Consider the following 18,567-nt stretch of genomic DNA (forward strand, 5'->3'; position numbering starts at 1 on the left):
ATGGACCTTATGACCAGTTGTAAAAGCCAGAAAGCCCAGTATGGAATATGAATTGAACTAGATGCGGCAGCATGGTAGACTTCGGAACAGTTGGTCCATAGCATTTGCTGAATATTTCATGTGTGGAGCATTGAATACAAACCAATGATATTACTGAACACTTGCCTCGTTCAGGGCACTGTAATCAACACTTTCATTTTTACACGATTGTCAAAGCAATCACTTTTCAAAACAATTGTCAAAGCAATTGTCAATTGTGAAAGCAATCACTTTTCAAAACAATTCTGGGAAATAGCACTACTGTTATCTCCACGAAGCTGAAGTTTCGAGAGGTAAAGTACCCTAACTTGTGTGTCTCTGAGCCTGTGGCCTAACTACCATTGTACATGACACTACATTGATTTCATTTGCATTAAAGGTTTTCTTATACAGGATAGTTATCTGAGGCCAAGAACTGGGAGACCAGGGGGGAGTATGGGCAGATTCATGCTCTACTTTGAAATCTCCTTAAGTGACATTCCTTTCCATTTCTTGGCTGAAGAGGTAGTGGAAAGGAATTTTTCTTTTCTTTCTTTTCTTTTCTTTTCAGGGAACTACCTATGCCCTGACATGACTGCACATATGTGGTTGGCAATGTAGCTGCTTCTTAGGCAGCCCTAAAGTATTATGTAAGGAGTGCTTCTCAACCAGCAGGAACCAAAGGGGTCTGGAGAGCCAGGGGGGGTTCCATGGCTTTTAGAACCATCCCTGGTTAGTCCACAACCTTAGTCAAGATATATAACATTCTCCCTTCACAAGGGTCCCTCCTGTTGCCCTTTTATAACAACATCCTATTTAATTTGAAAACATCCAGTTCCTTTCTTGAGTGTCACTGCACCCTTAGTGATAATGCTACACATTAGGCTCTATTTATTAGTGGGAGCAGCACAGATGGAGAGGTTAGGAGGCCTAAGTGCTCTGCCTGTGGCATATAAAGGTTGTGTGCTATCAAGCAAGGCCTTCAACTTCTCCGTGCTTCAGTTTTCTCATCCATAAAAGCTGAGATAAAAATACCTAACCAGTCTGTTTTATTGTGTGGACCAAATGCAATTAAGTGGAAATGCTTTGAAGAAAGTAAAAACGTTATAAACCAATGGGGTCTTCTGTCTTGGCTCGGATTTTATTTTCTTACCATGTAGAGACTCAGTTGACATACAAGAGCTTTACTGGCATAAGGGATTAGGTGAAAGATAGTAGGGGGTGTTATGGGTTAAATTGTGCCTCCTTCCCCAAGAAAAATTATGCTGAAGTCCTAACCCCCAGTACTTCAGAGTGTGACCATATTTGGAAATGGAAGTGTTGTGGATGTGATTAAATTAAGGTCAACGATCCAATGAGACTGATGTCCTTATAAGAAGAAAGCCCTGTGAAGACAGAGATACCAGGGAGAAGACCATGTGATGTGGAGAACAGAGACTGGAGTGATGCAGCTGTAAACCAATGGACACCAAGGAATTGCCGGCCCTCCAGACGCCTAGGAAAAGGCAAGGAGGGATTCTCCCCCATGGGTTTCAGAGGGAGCATGGCCCTGACAACACCTTGATTTCAGATTTCTGGTCTCCAGAGCTATGAGAGAGTACATTTCTGTTGTTTTAAGCCACTCAACTTGTGGTCTTTTGTTACTATAGCCCTAGGAAACCAATACAGGGACTAAAGAATAAAAGCCATTTTAAATGCTAGTAATAAACTCATCTAATTGCTGGCAAGCACTTCTAGGGACCAAATCCAATATGACTCATTTCTCTGACTTTAACCTGTGGCATTGGGCCTCAGACAGTAGATTTACTACATCATTGAATGGGAATGAACACAGACACTAAACAATGGAACACATTTACAAAATGGAAATCAGGCTATTGTGAAATCTATAAAAGGGCATTCTTTCATAAGTTGAGTCTAGCTGGGGATTTCGGACTATTATACTGATGTGGTCATTTACTAGATATGGAACATCAGTGTCTGTTTGGGAGGATATTTACTTCTCCAAGTTGTATGGTGAAAGAAAAGTTCAAATATTTGGAATTGGAAAATGATGTAATGTGATAGCACTTTGGTCCAAACATAAAACCTAAGGCTCCAATCTAAACCTATAGCAAATGGAAACTCCCCAATTAATGGATGTTGGGTCATTTTAGTGGTTTCATCTATAATTGTTGATCCCTTTGATACATAAAGTTAGTTTGGTACCTGCGTGGCTATTTTAATGACAGCATAAATAGCCAGGATTTCAAGCGTATTCTTGGGTTTCTCTGCAACATAAGAATCCCTTACTTTCTCTTTTCAGGCGAGTTTAAATTACTCTAATTACTATTACCATAATTATCCCTAGCAGAGCAACGTTCTTTTAGTAGGAAAACATTATTGTAAGAGGCTAATTCATTTAATCTACTCAAAACTAAAAGTATCTTTTTGCTCCTCCCCTTAATTGATTTATATTCAATTTTCTTTAGACTTGTTATTAATTTTATATAATTTCTTTCAAAATGCTCAATGGAAAGTTGTGACTCGTTAGATTCTTTCACATTTGAACACGGTAGAATTTCTTTATTTTCCTGACTTTCACGAGAGGAAATACTTCCTTAGGAGTCTTGTGTACTAACCTCTAATATCACATAGGATGAGAACATTTAACCATTTATAGACAAATTTATATATTGATACCAAACACTGGTCTAAAATAGGAAAATACAAGACCTCTCAGAAAAAAGGAAAGAAATGGAGCTGACTCAAAATTCTTTCCAGGAGTCTCAATTTAACATTATCCACTCCTACAGGATATAATTCGTTATAAGGTGTCAGGACTCTCAGCCAGAAGACACTTGGCTGCACTTATACTAAGTCACATTTTAAGGAAGAAACCTTTAATTCTTTTCAAAAACTGAGAAAATGGCTGCAGACATGAAAACCATACTTTTTAGGCTGCTTGTTTATGATTATTCTGTTTGGATAGCTCAGAGTATAACACAATATGGGGGAAGTTTGCACTATTTTTCTGGTCTGATGACCATATGTTGTCTCATTAATTTCTTGAACATGTTGAAGATTCTGCTAGTTTAGCAAACCAATGGTCGCCACAGGAGCATTTTATTAATTCACTTGAAGTACAGGTCAGTTATAACAACTTTGTTCTTGCCACCTGTTAAAAGCCTGAAGCAAATTATGCTAAAGGCCTTATTTTCTGGTTCCTTATTGAACCGTAAATCCCAACCTTTCTTACGATCCTGACAAAATAGGCAAAGAATTGTTCTCACTCTTGAGTGTGAATACTAATCATACAGTATGATGAATACCCATTTTTGAACATTTAATAGTCACCAAATGACTATTGGATACCTCATGTTTTCCATGTGTTTTATTGTAAGAGAACAGACAAGATCACCTTCTAAGTTCCCTTATAATCGTGTGAATTAACACTACCTTTTCTTGGTTAGATTCAGTTACAGCCATTCTGTCAAAGAGAAGGCTCTGAACTTGAACTCTCGGTGAAATATGTCCAGGGTTTTCCAGCTAGAGCTGGATTTCACCCTGGAAGCTACCAAGCTCTCCTGCACTTGAATTTTCAACTTGATTAATCAGCTGGAGCCGTTTTGCGTAGGTAACAGGGACTTAGAGGGAATTGTTGAGCAAGGTTTGAGGTAGGCACTAGAGCGCAACTGTTTTATTTTGTGGACGCTCACCAACATTCCAAAGTGATGTACAAATCAGTTGCCTTGAGAGGAATGCCAGACCCCAAGCTCTCCTGGGCCGAGAAGCCAGCGCGAGATGAGAGACCCCAGAGCCTTCATCAAAGCAGAGTAAGTGACCAGAGCGTGATAGGCTTGGCTATTTCTTCCGAAGTGACTTTGCTTTTCACTTTGGTGTTCCTGGTAGCAGCAGAGTCCTAGACTCAGGGTCATTTCCATTTTGCATTAAATACTTTGTGTGCTCTGCACTGGGAGCAAATTAGCAAGATTCTCCTCTCAATCCTGAATTGAGTTCAGACACTGAGCGCTGCTGCCTGCTCCCCGCAGCCTCACGTTTCTTACCAAGGACGCGCACCTTTTGCCAGTGGATGGAGGCCCCCTGGCCAGTGAGGTGTTCTCTATCTTGCTTGGAACTTTCTGGGCAGTGAGCACCACTGAGGCAAGCCTTTGAATGAAGGCAGAAAACAGCATTCAAGAGGGCTCCTTGTTTACGACGGTAGTTTCTCAAACAGGCTGCATTTGTTTCCACGTCTCCAGCAGCTGTACGTCATGTGCGGTCGGTGCTACTGTTATTGCTAAGAGTTAACGTGTGCTGTCCACTTGCTGTCTGCCAGGGAAGGGGTTAAAGGCTGTATATTCATTGTCTAATTTTCTTAACCGAATGACTCTAGGAAGCGCTGTTATTAACTAGCTTTCCTTTTCCTGATGAAGAAACAGGCTCAGAGAGTTTAAGAACCTGGCTCAAGGTCACACAGTAAGTGGTAGAGTCAGGATCCCAACCTCAACAATTTGATTCTGGAGTCAGAATTTGAACTGGGTCTGCTGGACCTGAGGGTCCAGTAACATATGGCTGCTTTGAGGGCAGAGGGGAAAAGGATGCCACGTGATTTCTTATTTTTAGATAAGGCTGCTTTGTGCTTGTCCACCTTTCCATTCATTCCCCAGGCTGGGAATGTATGTAATCTGACCCCATTTGGGCCAGAGGAAGTGTGTTTGCGTGAAGAATATAATGCTAAGAGTGCTTGTCACAGATTTGCCTGAGCCTTAAGGAAAATCTCCTTCCTAAAGACATTTCCAGATCACAGCTGAGGAGGCTTGGGACAAAGAGGACATTTGCTTCTAAGAATTCAGAATGAAAAGGGGAAGAAAAATGGATATTAAAAGTTAGGAAGGCAGGATTTTGAGAAGATGTGTTTGAATAGTTTCCATTCATGATTTCTATTTATTATAAGATGAGGAAAAGTTCTTGAGAAAAAGAAAAGGTTAGTAAATATCAAATTAGATAAAAGGAGAGGAAAGAAGGAGCTCTTTAGGCAAATACTTTGCATTCAACCTCATACTAAATTTATGTAATCAACTATCTTGCTATTTACCGCTTAAGTTTTTAAAATAATTTTTTTTTCTGTAGCACACATGTAATGTATGTTTATTGCCCAAAATGCACATAAACAAGGAAAAGATAAATATTTCCCATGATCCTACCATACTGAACTAATCATAGCTAATATTTTGGTGCAAAAACTTCAATATTTTGTCTTTTTTCTTTATATATGAGTGTATTTGACAAAAATGAGATAAAACTGTACTCTGACATATTAAAATCATATTCCTATCACATTACATATTTTAGATATAATAATTTACCAAATAGGAGTGCAGTTACCAAACTTTTTGAATGGGTAATGATGGATAAGTGAAGAGCTTTTTCTTCATGATAACTGACCATAGAAAAGTTCAGATATTGAGAATTTGCAAATACTGCAAAGAAGTGGCAAGTTTAACAAGTTTTAATCCAAAACGTGGCTAGTAGTCATATAAAACAAAACAGAAAATAACAAAAGAGCAAAATGCAGTAGAGGGAAGACCCCAGCATGAATTTGAATAGGCAAGTTTTGGGGTGTCATAGCAGGTGGCAGCAGCTGTCTTTTGGAAAGAGGGTTATCCTCAGCTGACTTGTCTTTTTGCAACCTTGTTGTGGTGTCTGGTGGTCCTGAAGACTGGTGTAGGACCCTAGTCTCCATGTGTTTTTTTTTTGTTTTTTTTAATCTATTTATTTATTTATTTTTGGCTGTGTTGGGTCTTCGTTGCTGTGCGCAGGCTTTCTCTAGTTGCGGTAAGCAGGGGCTACTCTTCATTGCGGTGCGCGGGCTTCTCATTGTCATGGCTTCTCTTGTTGCGGAGCAAGGGGTCTAGGCGCGCAGGCTTCAGTAATTGTGGCACGTGGGCTCAGTCGTTGTGGCTTGCAGGCTCTAGAGCTCAGGCTCAGTAGTTGTGGTGCACGGGCTTAGTTGCTCCGTGGCATGCGGGATCTTCCCAGGCCAGGGCTCGAACCCGTGTCTCCTGCATTGGCAGGCGGATTCTTAACCACTGCGCCACCAGGGAAACCCTCTCGATGTGTTTGTTTTGTTTTTTGTTTTTTTTTTTAAAAACAACAGCTCCTGTTTATTTTTAAATTTTTATTTATTTATTTAATTTATGGCTGTGTTAGGTCTTCGTTTCTGTGCTAGGGCTTCCTCTAGTGCGGCAAGCGGGGGCCACTCTTCATCGCGGTGCGCGGGCCTCTCACTGTCGCGGCCTCTCTTGTTGTTGAGCACAGGCTCCAGACACGCAGGCTCAGAAATTGTGGCTCACGGGCCCAGTTGCTCCGCGGCATGTGGGATCCTCCCAGACCAGGGCTCGAACCCGTGTCCCCTGCATTGGCAGGCAGATTCTCAACCACTGCGCCACCAGGGAAGCCCTCTCCATGTGTTTTTAAGTCTGTCAGCATCATCACTCATATGAATTTTTGAGTTACTTGGCCACAAATGGTATTGAAAAATTATTTCTTAAACATAGAAATTCTCTTATGGTCCCTGAGAAATTCACCCCAATTCACCAAAAATTTGTTGAGAATTTTCTCTGTGTCAGGCATTGTGGAAAATATAAACAAAATGTTTTAAAAAAGTTAGTCCCTAGAATATCTTACCAATTTACCGGGGCAACAAAACTAACACATGAGACATTAAACGAAAAGACGAAGGTGATACATGAGTGTCATAATGAACAGTGTAGAGAGTTAGTACTGTAAAAGTTAGAGAATGAACCAGGAGAATTTAATGGTGGAGGAAGAAGTTGAGCAGAATATGAAAGGAAGGGTGAGTTTCAGGCGGATGGAAAGAAGAGAGATGACCACGGAGTCAGGGGGGAAAATGCAAACAGAGCTTTCCCCCTGGAGCCAAGACAAAATGGCCCTCATGCTGCGGTATATCAGGCAGCTACATAATGGGAAGAATCTTGGACCACAAGCCACATGCTTTGGTCTGCCAGTTGCTATGTAGGTGAACTTTGGGTTGTTACTTTTTCATGTCTCAGTTTCTCCATTTGTGAAATGGGTAGCAGCATATCGCTACATGCCTCAAAGACTTATTGGGGTCTTGCACGAGATGATGTGTATACACATGCTGTGTCACTTGTGATGGTGATTTACTAGAAATACTGACAGAAGGAAAGCACAAAAGGACAATAAAGTAGTTATAACATACCCCAAGCCAAAGTTGAGTGTTTTGCAGACAGAGGGAGTAAATCATTGGGTCAAACGTAGCAGGGGCAAAGGGGAAGGCAGAGAGTTGATAGGTTGATGGCATTGTTAATTCCCCTCTGGAGACATGGAGAAATGAGGGGAAATGAGAAGATGAGGAGGAAAGTGGTTGATGGGGAAATGGAGTGCTTTGGAGAAAGTTTGATGATAAGGATGGGTTTTCATACATTTGTATGTTTTCTAATAAAATGGCACTTTCTTGAGTACTGTGGGCAATGCATCATGTCAAATCTTTTAATATGTTCTTCCCACTAATTGAATGAGAGGAAAAGGAAATTTCTTCTTTTCTCCTTATTTCACTTACTTTCCCTTTGTATCCCTAGAAGCATATGACACACTGCTCAACAAATAGCTGAAATAGTTTTGAGAAAATATTATCATCAATCCAACTGGGTAGTAGTTAGATCTTGGGCAGCAGTTCTAGGCTTATGCATCACACTTCTCTTTTTAAATCAAGTCATAGAGCTATTATAAATTATTAAGGCTAAATATTTTATAATTAACTCATAATGAGTTTTAACCATGAGAATCAGATAAAGCATGAATGAATCCATACAGTCCATAAAGGTACATTTCAACGTTTGTGCTTGTGTCATTCCTTTATTAAATATTTGATAGATTTTAACAATTAACATCATCTTCCTTGTGCATTGAACCTTCTGGTGGACACAAAGCAAAAACCAAAAGACGTGTAGCAAGTAGGAGAAGAAAAAACAGAGAGGTTGGAGAATTCACACACTCTATTAGAGGCTCCTGAACTGACTTAATCTGGCAAATTTCCTGCCTATTTTTGTTCATTATACTCTATTCATATTGCTCTCTTTGGTCAAACCTAGGGCCTTTCTCAGCTCTCATCCTCCTGGATTCAGCATCCCTTTCTGTATTGATTACATCCCCACGTTATCCCTTCTGTAGACTTCAAGACTCACGTAGACCTTGTCTGCCTTAAGGACATATACTCCATCTCTCAAATTTCTCCTTAAGCCATTCAACTATAGCATCTTATTTGATTTACGTCTTGGTTCCCTGTCTTGTTATCTCTGGAGGTTCTCTCTTGGGAAGTTCTCTGATCTCAGTTCTCTTCAACTATTATACCACAATATTATTTGAAACCCCCATCTTTCCAGTCTTGATCCAACTCTGGTTCCCCACTCAGTTTCCTCTTGCTAGCAGGGTTTTTTGCTCATATGCACTGGATTGTTGCAATTCACATATGTTTAGAATTGAACTATTGCCCAATATTCTCTGGTTGTTCTCCTTATACTCTCTTGAGTAGAGAGAGAGTTCTTAGAGAATTTCATGGCGAGTCGATCAAAACAATGAACTTGGGTATAATTTTAAAAAATCATTAAGTTCTCTTCCTCCCTCCTTTAAGGGTTAATTTTACTTTATCCAATCACACTTGCATTGATATTGTCTACTTGTTCCTGGGTCAAGGTAGCTTTGTTGTCTAATACTTCTCTTCCTAGATGACCTAGTCATTCGGGGAAGAAAAGTTGTCTTCTTTTTCCCTACCTGTTCACCCCAATCAATAGCCCCCAGGGAATCTTGGTTGTGGCCAAATCTCTTTTCTCTACCCCTACCCCCAGGTTTCTGTACCTCTTCTTCACGATTACCTGGGTATGTTGGACCAATCCCTCTGCTGAGCCCTATCCTTTGCCTTCCCTGTCAGCATGTGTCCTGTTCCCTGGTGTAAAGCAGAGATTCTCTGATTCTTTTTCTTACTTGAATGTCTTACACGGTCCGGGGCTTTGAGTAAGTATGACAAAGACTTGGGTTTAGCAATCTTTTCATTATGCAGTCATTTCCATTGAAAGTCTGCTTTCTGTTCTCCTGGAGAGCCTAGAGAAGTTTCATGTACTGACATGTCAGTGTCTATATTTTAGGAGTGGGCAAATAGAAAGCTGTTTACTCAAAAGTTTTCTTTTCTCTAGCCTTTGTCTGTTTTTGTCTTATTCTTTGGGAAGGAGACCTCCCTCTAAATCCTGAATGCCTGTTTGTGTGGAGCCTCTGAGCTATGACTGCTTTACAGTCCCCCGAAAATGTGCGTTTGTGCACGTTTTCTTAGACTGACTTTTGCTGTCTGTGTGCAAGGCAGATAGTAATGCCCCCATGGAAGAAACCGAGGCTCAGAATGGTGAAATGACTTGTCCAAGGTCGTAGTACTAATGAGTGGCTGATCTGAGGCTCGACTCTAGCTTGCTGTTTCTTACAGGAGGTTTCCCCCTCGGGAGCATTCTATTGCCTGACCTTTATCAGTGAGTTGTCTCTACTGATTTATTTTCTAGGTAAAGTTTGAATTCAAGCCTAATCGCCTTCTCCTCCTCAGTGTGTCCCAGCCTGGATCACCCCATCAGGCATGTATTCTTAGCCTTATACTTGGGTGGGTAGAGGCCTCTGCCCACCTGTGTTGGATGCCTGATGTCAGTGCTTACCGCACAGAATCAGACACCAAACTTATTTTAGCTCAGAGGCACGATGGACTCCATTTACTCTCCACTTACCAGTTTATGGATAAGGAACTGAGGTCCAAAGAGATTTTGTGATTTCCCAAACGTGAAGAGCTTTTTAGAGGTAATGCCCACTTCACTGCCCAGATTTCCTAGACTCCTAGACTCTCCACTGTTAAATCTGGGTTAAAATGAACACGTTCTTGGAAAGGAAAGCTCTTTCAATTGTTATGAGTCACTGACACCACTGCGTGAATTAGCTAATCAGATCCTTCTGACTGGGAGCTAATTTGGGTTGCCAAATCACCTTGCTCGCCTGTGCCACAACTCTGAGCTGATAAATGCCTAGTCTAAATGTCAACTACCCAACAACAAAGACTGCACCATTTATTTTTGAAGATTCTTTCAGCTTTTCTCATTTAAAATGTCTTTCAATATAATGCAGTATTGTCCTTTGGGTATGAAGATGGTAGATTTCCTTCATTTCATCCTTCCTCTCTCCTAATAATCATTTCTGTCAAGGCTTTGCATGTATAAGGCACTAGGGTTGAGTCTGTGACTGAGGAAGCATCTAAACAAGTTGGCTTATTTGAGGATCCAACCCATGACTTCAGTTTCAATAACACTCCAAAGACCATCAGAAAATGAAGTCGACATAGCTTTGGGGGCTTTGGATAAGAGACAAGCCTGTATTTCCACAAGGCAGGAGCTAATGCTGGCTTTTCCATTAGATGAAATTTCTTTCAAGTCTCTCCAACCACGATCCCCTCCAGGGTCCCCACCAGACCTGCTTTAAGCATTGAGATACTTGTAAGGTCTTTGGGGAACCTCCTGATTACACATATCTTTACTGATAATTTTTCTTTACCTTGTGATGTGCTTATTTTAAACAGAGCCCCTAGCCAGTCTCCCTTTCCCTCCTGAGCCTCTCTCGTTAAGTGAAAACTTCTCTTGGGCTTGGAAGGCATTTGTGCTGACTTTCTGCCTGGTGGTTTCTCCAGTGATTTAGAAATCTGCACAGATGGGGCTGGGGGAGGGAGGGTACCCAGTTGGCATAGAGGACGTGGAAATTCAAGCAGAACTGGACACAAAATACTTGCGTCTCCAGTTCCATTTGCCGAAGGAAAGAATCTCTTCAAAGTTTGCAAGATTTTTTTTTTTAATCAAAACGTTTTTAAACACACAGTAAAACAAACTGACCAGTTTTAGCTTCTTGATATATTAAGCGTAGATTTTCAGATAAGTATTTGTCACTCACAGGCTTTCACCAGAAGGTGAATTTTTCTCATAAAAAGTTATCAATAGGTCAAATGTCTCATGGGGTATAAAGATGAAAATGTCATGGTCCCTGATTTCTCAGTTGTGTTCGTCCTACATGTGAATTAATGAAATTGTAGCAGGGTTTTCTTGGTGGGAACTGCACCTTTAAAAAATGGAAACAAATGATTCCTTTATTAAGGTTCACCTTTAACTCGTAGATTATTTTGGCCCAGGAAGCTTTGGAAGCAAGGTGTACTGATAAAAGTCAAGAGCTAATCAGAACTTAGGAAGGCCCGGTTTCATGTCTGAGCATACTTGTGAGAGACACTGTAAGAGAAAATTCTTGGATTGGTTTTAACATTTCATCCAATAAAACTTTCTTGGGCAGAGTGTTAGTTGAAAGAAAGGCTATAATTTTAAAAGTCCTGGGACTTCCCTGGTGGTCCAGTGGTTAAAAATCTGCCTTCCAGTGCAGGGAAAGCAGGTTCGAACCCTAGTCGGGGAACTAAGATCCCACGTGCTGTGGGGCAACTACTCCCATGCGCTACAACTAGAGAGTCCAGGCAGCCAAAAAAAAAAAAGTCCTGTTGGTATTCTGTTAACAAGAAGGTTGTTTCCCATCACATTTTGTTTCAGGGGAGTGGCTTGAACTGGATCTCTTTTGTTCCATACTTTAAAAAAATGGATTTTGCATTTGTTGTTATTGGTTATTGCTGTGTTCTCTCAGAGAGGGTTATCCTTATGAGGAAGCCATTTGGTAGGTAATATTGAATTTCATTTGTTCTAAGCCCACACATGTTTAGTCTTTTCACTTTCTTCTTGCCAGGGAACCAAGAGTGTGCTGCTTGTGACAGAGGTGTGCTGTGCTGTATTTCTAACAGATGGAAGATTCAGGTTAGCTGTGAGCTAATAAGAAATTTGACAGCATGGATTTCAGAGTAGGGCCAGGAAGTACTCTGGTGGAGTTTGCTGAGAGGAAAGCAAAGATTCAAAACTGAGACTAGTCCTGATTTGAGCTTAGATGAAAATTTCCTCTGATGTCAGGAGATCTCTTAATTAGCACAGAGAAGGGAGAAAGAAACAGAGGCTCAAAGTTAAGCAAACTTCTTCACTGAAGGATTTTTTTAGGGGGCTAATATGCTAACATAGTTGTCAATCTCCAGTATGGGGAAAATTTTTAATTGTGGGGAAACTTAATAGGCATCTTTTTCCAACTTATTGGCCAAGAAATCCCTTTATGACAGAGCACTGAGGAAGTCTCGTGTTCATCCACTATACTTTAGAATATTGTTTTTTAGCTTACTCCATCCTTTAACCAAAATATAAATTTTTTAAATAAACGAAACAAAGTCTTAACAGCTGTAATTTTACATTTTGTTGGCATAGTTGTTCTATATCCAGAGAAAAATATGTAGAGATGCAATGGAAATGAGAACTTAGGACACTGATGGGAATTTTATGTATATGGGTGACAGTAAAAGTCTTTGGGATTGTTTTTGTCCTGAATCTTCAGGACATAACTTAGATTTGAATTCTAAAATAATGAATTAAGTAGTAAGGGAGCGAGAGGCTTCTAAACTCTCAATAGGTAAACCATAAAATGAAGACAAAGATTAGAAATGCTGTGTTGCAAGGACAATGAGGTTTTTAAATGGCATGGATACACATGGAGGCATGAACGATAAATCTCTTCTTGCTTCTTCTAACTTGACAAAGCCTATTCAAATTATGATGATGACAATTGTGTCAGTTCCAAAGAATGCGTTTCTATAGTTACTATTGTATGTAAGCCTCAGTGTATTCACTTACATTAAAAAGGACACATATCCAAAGAAAACATTTGTAAAGTTGCAGTCAAAAAATTACTATACTGAACACAGTTCATTAGAGACTTTTATTATTCTCCCCCCAGGAACATGTTAGAGCTGGAGACAGAGATTTATGTTGGTTTTCCATCACCTGTATTCTCAGCACTTCAACAGTGATTTGCACAAAGAAATGTTTGTTGAACACATTAACTTAGCTTTTTTTATCAACTAGTTATTTTTCATTGAAAAGGTAAGGCAGACATACATTTAAAAATTTAAATGTTATAAAAAGCACACAGGATGGAGAGTTATGTTTACACCTCACTCAAGACTTCCAGGCTCCCACTATAGAAGCAACCACTGTAACCAGCTTATACAATGTTCTTCTAGAATGTTCTATGTGTATTGAAGCATAATGCATATATGTGTATATACAGATATGCATGTAGATATGCACACAGTTATTTTTACACAGGTAGAGGTGTACCATATAGATTGTTCTACATCTTGATTTTTTTTCATTTAAATATTCTTAATGACATATATTTTAAGAAATGTGTTCCAATAATTGAATAGTCATATAACATTGACATTTTACTTTTCATTTCTTTATGATTGAGGTTGACTGTCTTTTCATATGTTACAAACCATTAGTGTTTGTTTTCTATGAACCGCCTCTAAGTTCTTTGTCAATTTTTCTGTTGGTTTAATGGTCTTTTATAACTGATTTGTAAGAGGTCTTTTTATACTAAGAAAATGAGCTCATTGTCATATGTGTTGAAATATTTTTCCCAGTTGATCATTTGTCTTTTGACTTTGTTGGTATTTTTTTCTGTGCAGAAAAAAACTTTTATGTCATCACATTCACTAATCTTTTTGGAATCTGGGTTTTGAGTATTGCTTAGAAAAGCTTTCTTATCTCCAAAAAGAAATAAATTCTCCTATATATACTTCTAATAGATTGGTTATTTTATTTTATATATTCAAACTTTTTATTTACCTGCAAGTTAATTTGGTGAAATATATCTTTTTTAGATGTTTTCTACACAGCTAGTTAGTTGACAATGCCACATTGCTAAATTTCAGTGTATGTAACATTCATTAAAAAAAATTAACTTTTTTATTAAGGAAAATTCCCAACATATAAAAGTATAGGACCTTCAAGATGGCAGAGGAGTAAGACATGGAGATCACCTTCCTCCTCATAAATACATCAAAAATACATTTACATGTGGAACAACTCCTACAGAACACCTACTGAACATTGGTAGAAGATCTCAGACTCCCCAAAAGGCAAGAACCTCCCCACGTACCTGGGTAGGGCAAAAGAAAAAAGAAAAAACAGGGACAAAAGAATAGGGATGAGACCTGTACCTCTGGGAGGGAGCTGTGAAGGAGGAAAAGTTTCCACACACTAGGAAGCCCCTTCACTGGTGGAGACAAGGGTGGTGGGTGGAGGGGAAGCTTCGGAGCCACGGAGGAGAGCGCAGCCACAGGGGTGCGGAGGGCAAAGCGGAGAGATTCCCGCACAGAGGCTCGGCGCCGAGCAGCACTCACCAGCCCGAGAGGCTTGTCTGCTCGCCTGCCGGGGCGGGCGGGGCTGGGGGCTGAGGCTCGGGCTTCGGAGGTCAGACCCCAGGGAGAGGACTGGGGTTGGCTGCATGAAGACAGACTGAAGGGGTCTAGTGCGCCACAGCTAGCTGGGACAGAGTCCGGGAAAAAGTCTGGACCTGCCGGAGAGGCAAGAGACCTTTTCTTCGGGGTGCGCGAAGAGAGGGGATTCCTTCCATGTGTGCCCACAGAAGGCAGAGCACCACCTAAGTGAGCTCCAGAGATGGGTGCGAACCATGGTTATCATCTTGGACCCCAGAGATGGGCATGAAATGCTAAGGCTGCTGCTGCAGCCACCAAGAATACTGTGTGCAAGCACAGGTCACTATCCACACCCACCCTGGGAAACTGTGCAGCCCGCCACGGCCAGGATCCTGAGATCCAGGGACAGCTTCCCTGGGAGAACGCACAGCGTGCCTCAGGCTGTTGTAATGTCACGCTGGCCTCTGCCACCTCAGGCTTGCCCAGCATTCCAATTATGATTACCGTACCCCTCCCTCCTCCAGCCTGAGTGAGCAAGAGAGCCCTAATCAGCCGCTGCTTTAACCCCCTCCTGTCTGGGCAGGGAACAGACACCTGAGGGCAACCTACAGGCAGAGACGGGGCCAAAACTAAAGCTGAACCCCAGGAGCTGTGCGAACAAAGAAGAGAAAGGGAAATTTCTCTGTGCAGCCTCAAGAGCAGCAGATTAAATCCCCACAATCAACTTGATAAACCCTGCATCTGAAGAATACGTGAATAGATAATGAATGTTCCCAAAACTGAGGTGGTGGACTTTGGGAGCAACAGTAGACTTGGGGTTTGCCCTCTGCGTCTAATATGTTTCTGGTTTTATTTTTATCTTAGTATAGTATTTAGTGCGTATTATCATTGGTGGATTTGCTTATTGGTTTGGTTGCTCTCTTCCTTTTATATATATATATATATATATATTATTTTTTCTTTTTCTCTTTTTGTGAGTGTGTATGTGTATGCTTCTTTGTGAGATTTTGTCTGTATAGGTTTGCTTTGACTATTTGTCCTAGGGTTCTGTCTGTTCGTTTTTGTTTGTTTGTTTGTTTTTTCTCTCTTCCTTTTCTTCTCAGCCGTGTGGCTGGCAGGGTCTTTGTGCTCTGACCAGGTGTTGGGCCTGAGCCTTTGAGGTGGGAGGGCCGAGTCCTGGAAATTGGACCACCAAAAACCTGGCCCCACATAACATCAATCAGCGAGAGCTCTCCCAGAGATCTTCGTCTCAATACCAAGACACAGCTCCACCCAAAGGTCAGCAAGCTCCAGTGCTGGACTCCCCATGCCAAACAAATAGCAAGACAGGAACACAAACCCACACATTAGCAGAGAGGCTGCCTAAAGTCATACTAAGTTCACTGACACTCCAAAACACACCACTGGATGCGGCACTGCCCACCAGAAGGACAAGATCCAGCCCCACCCACCAGAACACAGGCACCAGTCCCCTCCACCAGGAAGCTGACACAAGCCACTGAACCAACCTCACCCGCTGGGGGCAGACACCAAAAATAACGGGAACTATGAACCTGCAGCCAGTGAAAAGGAGACCCCCAAAACAGTAACATAAACGAAATGAGAAAACAGAGAAAGAGAAATACACAGCATATGAAGGAGCAATGTAAAAATCTACCAGACCAAACAAATGAAGAGGAAATAAGCAGTCTACCTGAAAAAGAATTCAGATTAATGATAGTAAAGATGATCCAAAATCTTGGAAATAGAATGGAGAAAATACAAGAAACATTTAACAAGGACCTCGAAGCACTAAAGAGCAAAAAAACCTTGGTGAACAACACAAAAAATGAAATTAAATATACTCTAGAAGGAATCAATAGCAGAATAACTGAGGCAGAAGTATTGATAAGTGACCTGGAAGATAAAATCGTGGAAATAACTGCTGCAGAACAGAATAAGAAGAAAGAATGAAAAGAGTTGAGGACAGTCTCAGAGACCTCTGGGAGAATATTAAATGCACCAACATTCGAATTATAGGAGTCCCAGAAAAGAAGAGAAAAAGAAAGGGTCTGAGAAAATATTTGAAGAAATTATAGTTGAAAACTTCACTAAAATGGGAAAGGAAATAGTCAACCAAGTCCAGGAAGCACAGAGAGTCCCTTACAGGAGAAATCCAAGGAGAAACACACCAAGACACATATTAATCAAATTATCAAAAAGTAAATTCAAATAAAAAATATTAAAAGCAACAAGGAAAAAGCAACACCTAACATACAAGGGAAACCCCATAAGGTTAACAGCTGATCTTTCAGCAGAAACTCTGCAAGCCAGCAGGGAGTGGCAGGACATATTTAAAGTGATGAAAGGGAAAAACCTACAACCAAGATTACTCTAACCAGCAAGGATCTCATTCAGATTTGACAGAGAAATTAAAACCTTTACAGACAAGCAAAAGTTAAGAGAATTCAGCACCACCAAACCAGCTCTACAACAAATGCTAAAGGAACTTCTCCAGGCAGGAAACACAAGAGAAGGAAAAGACCTACAATAACAAAGCCAAAACAATTAAGAAAATGGTAATAGGAACATACATAACGATAATTACCTTAAATGTAAATGGATTAAATGCTCCAACCAAAAGACATAGACTGGCTGAATGGATACAAAAACAAGACCCATATATATGCTGTCTACAAGAGACCCACTACAGACCTAGGGACACATACAGACTGAAAGTGAGGGGATAGAAAAAGATATTCCATGCAAATGGAAATCAAAAGAAAGCTGGAGTAGCAATTCTCATATCAGACAAAATAGACTTTAAAATAAAAACTATTACAAGAGACAAAGAAGGACACTACGTAATGATCAAGGGGGATCAATCCAAGAAGAAGATATAACAATTGTAAATATTTATGCACCCAACATAGGAGTACCTCAATACATAAGGCAAATGCTAACAGCCATAAAATGGGAAATTGACAGTAACAAAATAATAGTAGGGGACTTTAACACCCCACTTTCACCAATGTACAGACAATCCAAAATGAAAATAAATAAGGAAACACAAACTTTAAAAGGCACATTAGACCAGATGGACTTAATTGATATTTACAGGACATTCCATCCCAAAATAACAGAATACACTTTCTTCTCAAGAGCTCATGGAACATTCTCCAGGATAGATCATATCTTGGGTCACAAATCAAGCCTCGGTAAATTTAAGAAAATTGAAGTCATATCAAGTATCCTTTCTGACCACAATACTATGAGGCTAGATAGCAATTACAGGAAAACAAATGTAAAAAATACAAACACATGGAGGCTAAACAATACACTACTAAATAACCAAGAGATCACTGAAGAAATCAAAGAGAAAATCAAAAAATACCTAGAAACAAATGACCATGAAAACATGACAGCCCAAAACCTATCCGATGCAGCAAAAGCAGTTCTAAGAGGGAAGTTTATAGCGATACAGTCCTACGTCAAGAAACAAGAAAAATCTCAAATAAACACCCTAACCTTACACCTAAAACAATTAGAGAAAGAAGAACAACAACAAAAAAAACCCCAAAGTTAGCAGAAGGAAAGAAATCATAAAGATCAGATCAGAAATAAATGAAAAAGAAATGAAGGAAAAAATAGCAAAGATCAATAAAACTAAAAGCTGTTTCTTTGAGAAGATAAACAAAATTGATAAACCATTAGCCAGACTCATCAAGAAAAAAAGGGAGAAGACTCAAATCAACAGAATTAGAATTGAAAAAGAAGTAACAACTGACACTGCAGAAATACAAAGGATCATGGGAGACTAATACAAGCAACTATATGCCAATAAAATGGACAACGTGGAAGAAATGGACGAATTCTTAGAAAAGTACAAACTTCCAAGACTGAACCAGGAAGAAATAGAAAATATAAACAGACCAATCACAAGCACTGAAATTGAAACTGTGATTTAAAATCTTCCAACAATAAAAAGCCCAGGACCAGATGGTTTCACAGTGAATTCCATCAAACATTTATAGAAGAGCTAACAGCTATCCTTCTCAAACTCTTCCAAAATATAGCAGAGGGTGTTACACTCCCAAACTCATTCTATGAGACCACCATCACCCTGATACTAAAACCAGACAAAGATGTCACAAAAAAAGAAAACTACAGGCCAATAT

At 40.1% G+C, this 18,567-nt stretch overlaps 1 protein-coding gene across 2 annotated transcripts in view; it reads left to right on the forward strand.

Moving 5' to 3' along the window:
• The window catches only part of IPCEF1 (interaction protein for cytohesin exchange factors 1), a 208,364-nt gene that overhangs the window by 31,022 nt on the left and 158,775 nt on the right, over positions 1-18,567 (forward strand). The window contains exon 1 of one of the 2 annotated variants that reach the window (XM_059940964.1): positions 3,654-3,833. The exons of the other annotated variant lie outside the window; for it this stretch is intronic. Coding sequence (XP_059796947.1) covers positions 3,732-3,833 — 102 coding nt within the window. The 5' untranslated portion in view covers positions 3,654-3,731. Of the gene's footprint in view, positions 1-3,653; positions 3,834-18,567 lie in introns of those variants that run through there. 2 annotated transcript variants of the gene reach the window in all.

This window comes from Balaenoptera ricei, chromosome 12 (assembly GCF_028023285.1).
Source record: "Balaenoptera ricei isolate mBalRic1 chromosome 12, mBalRic1.hap2, whole genome shotgun sequence".
Lineage (NCBI taxonomy): Eukaryota > Metazoa > Chordata > Mammalia > Artiodactyla > Balaenopteridae > Balaenoptera > Balaenoptera ricei.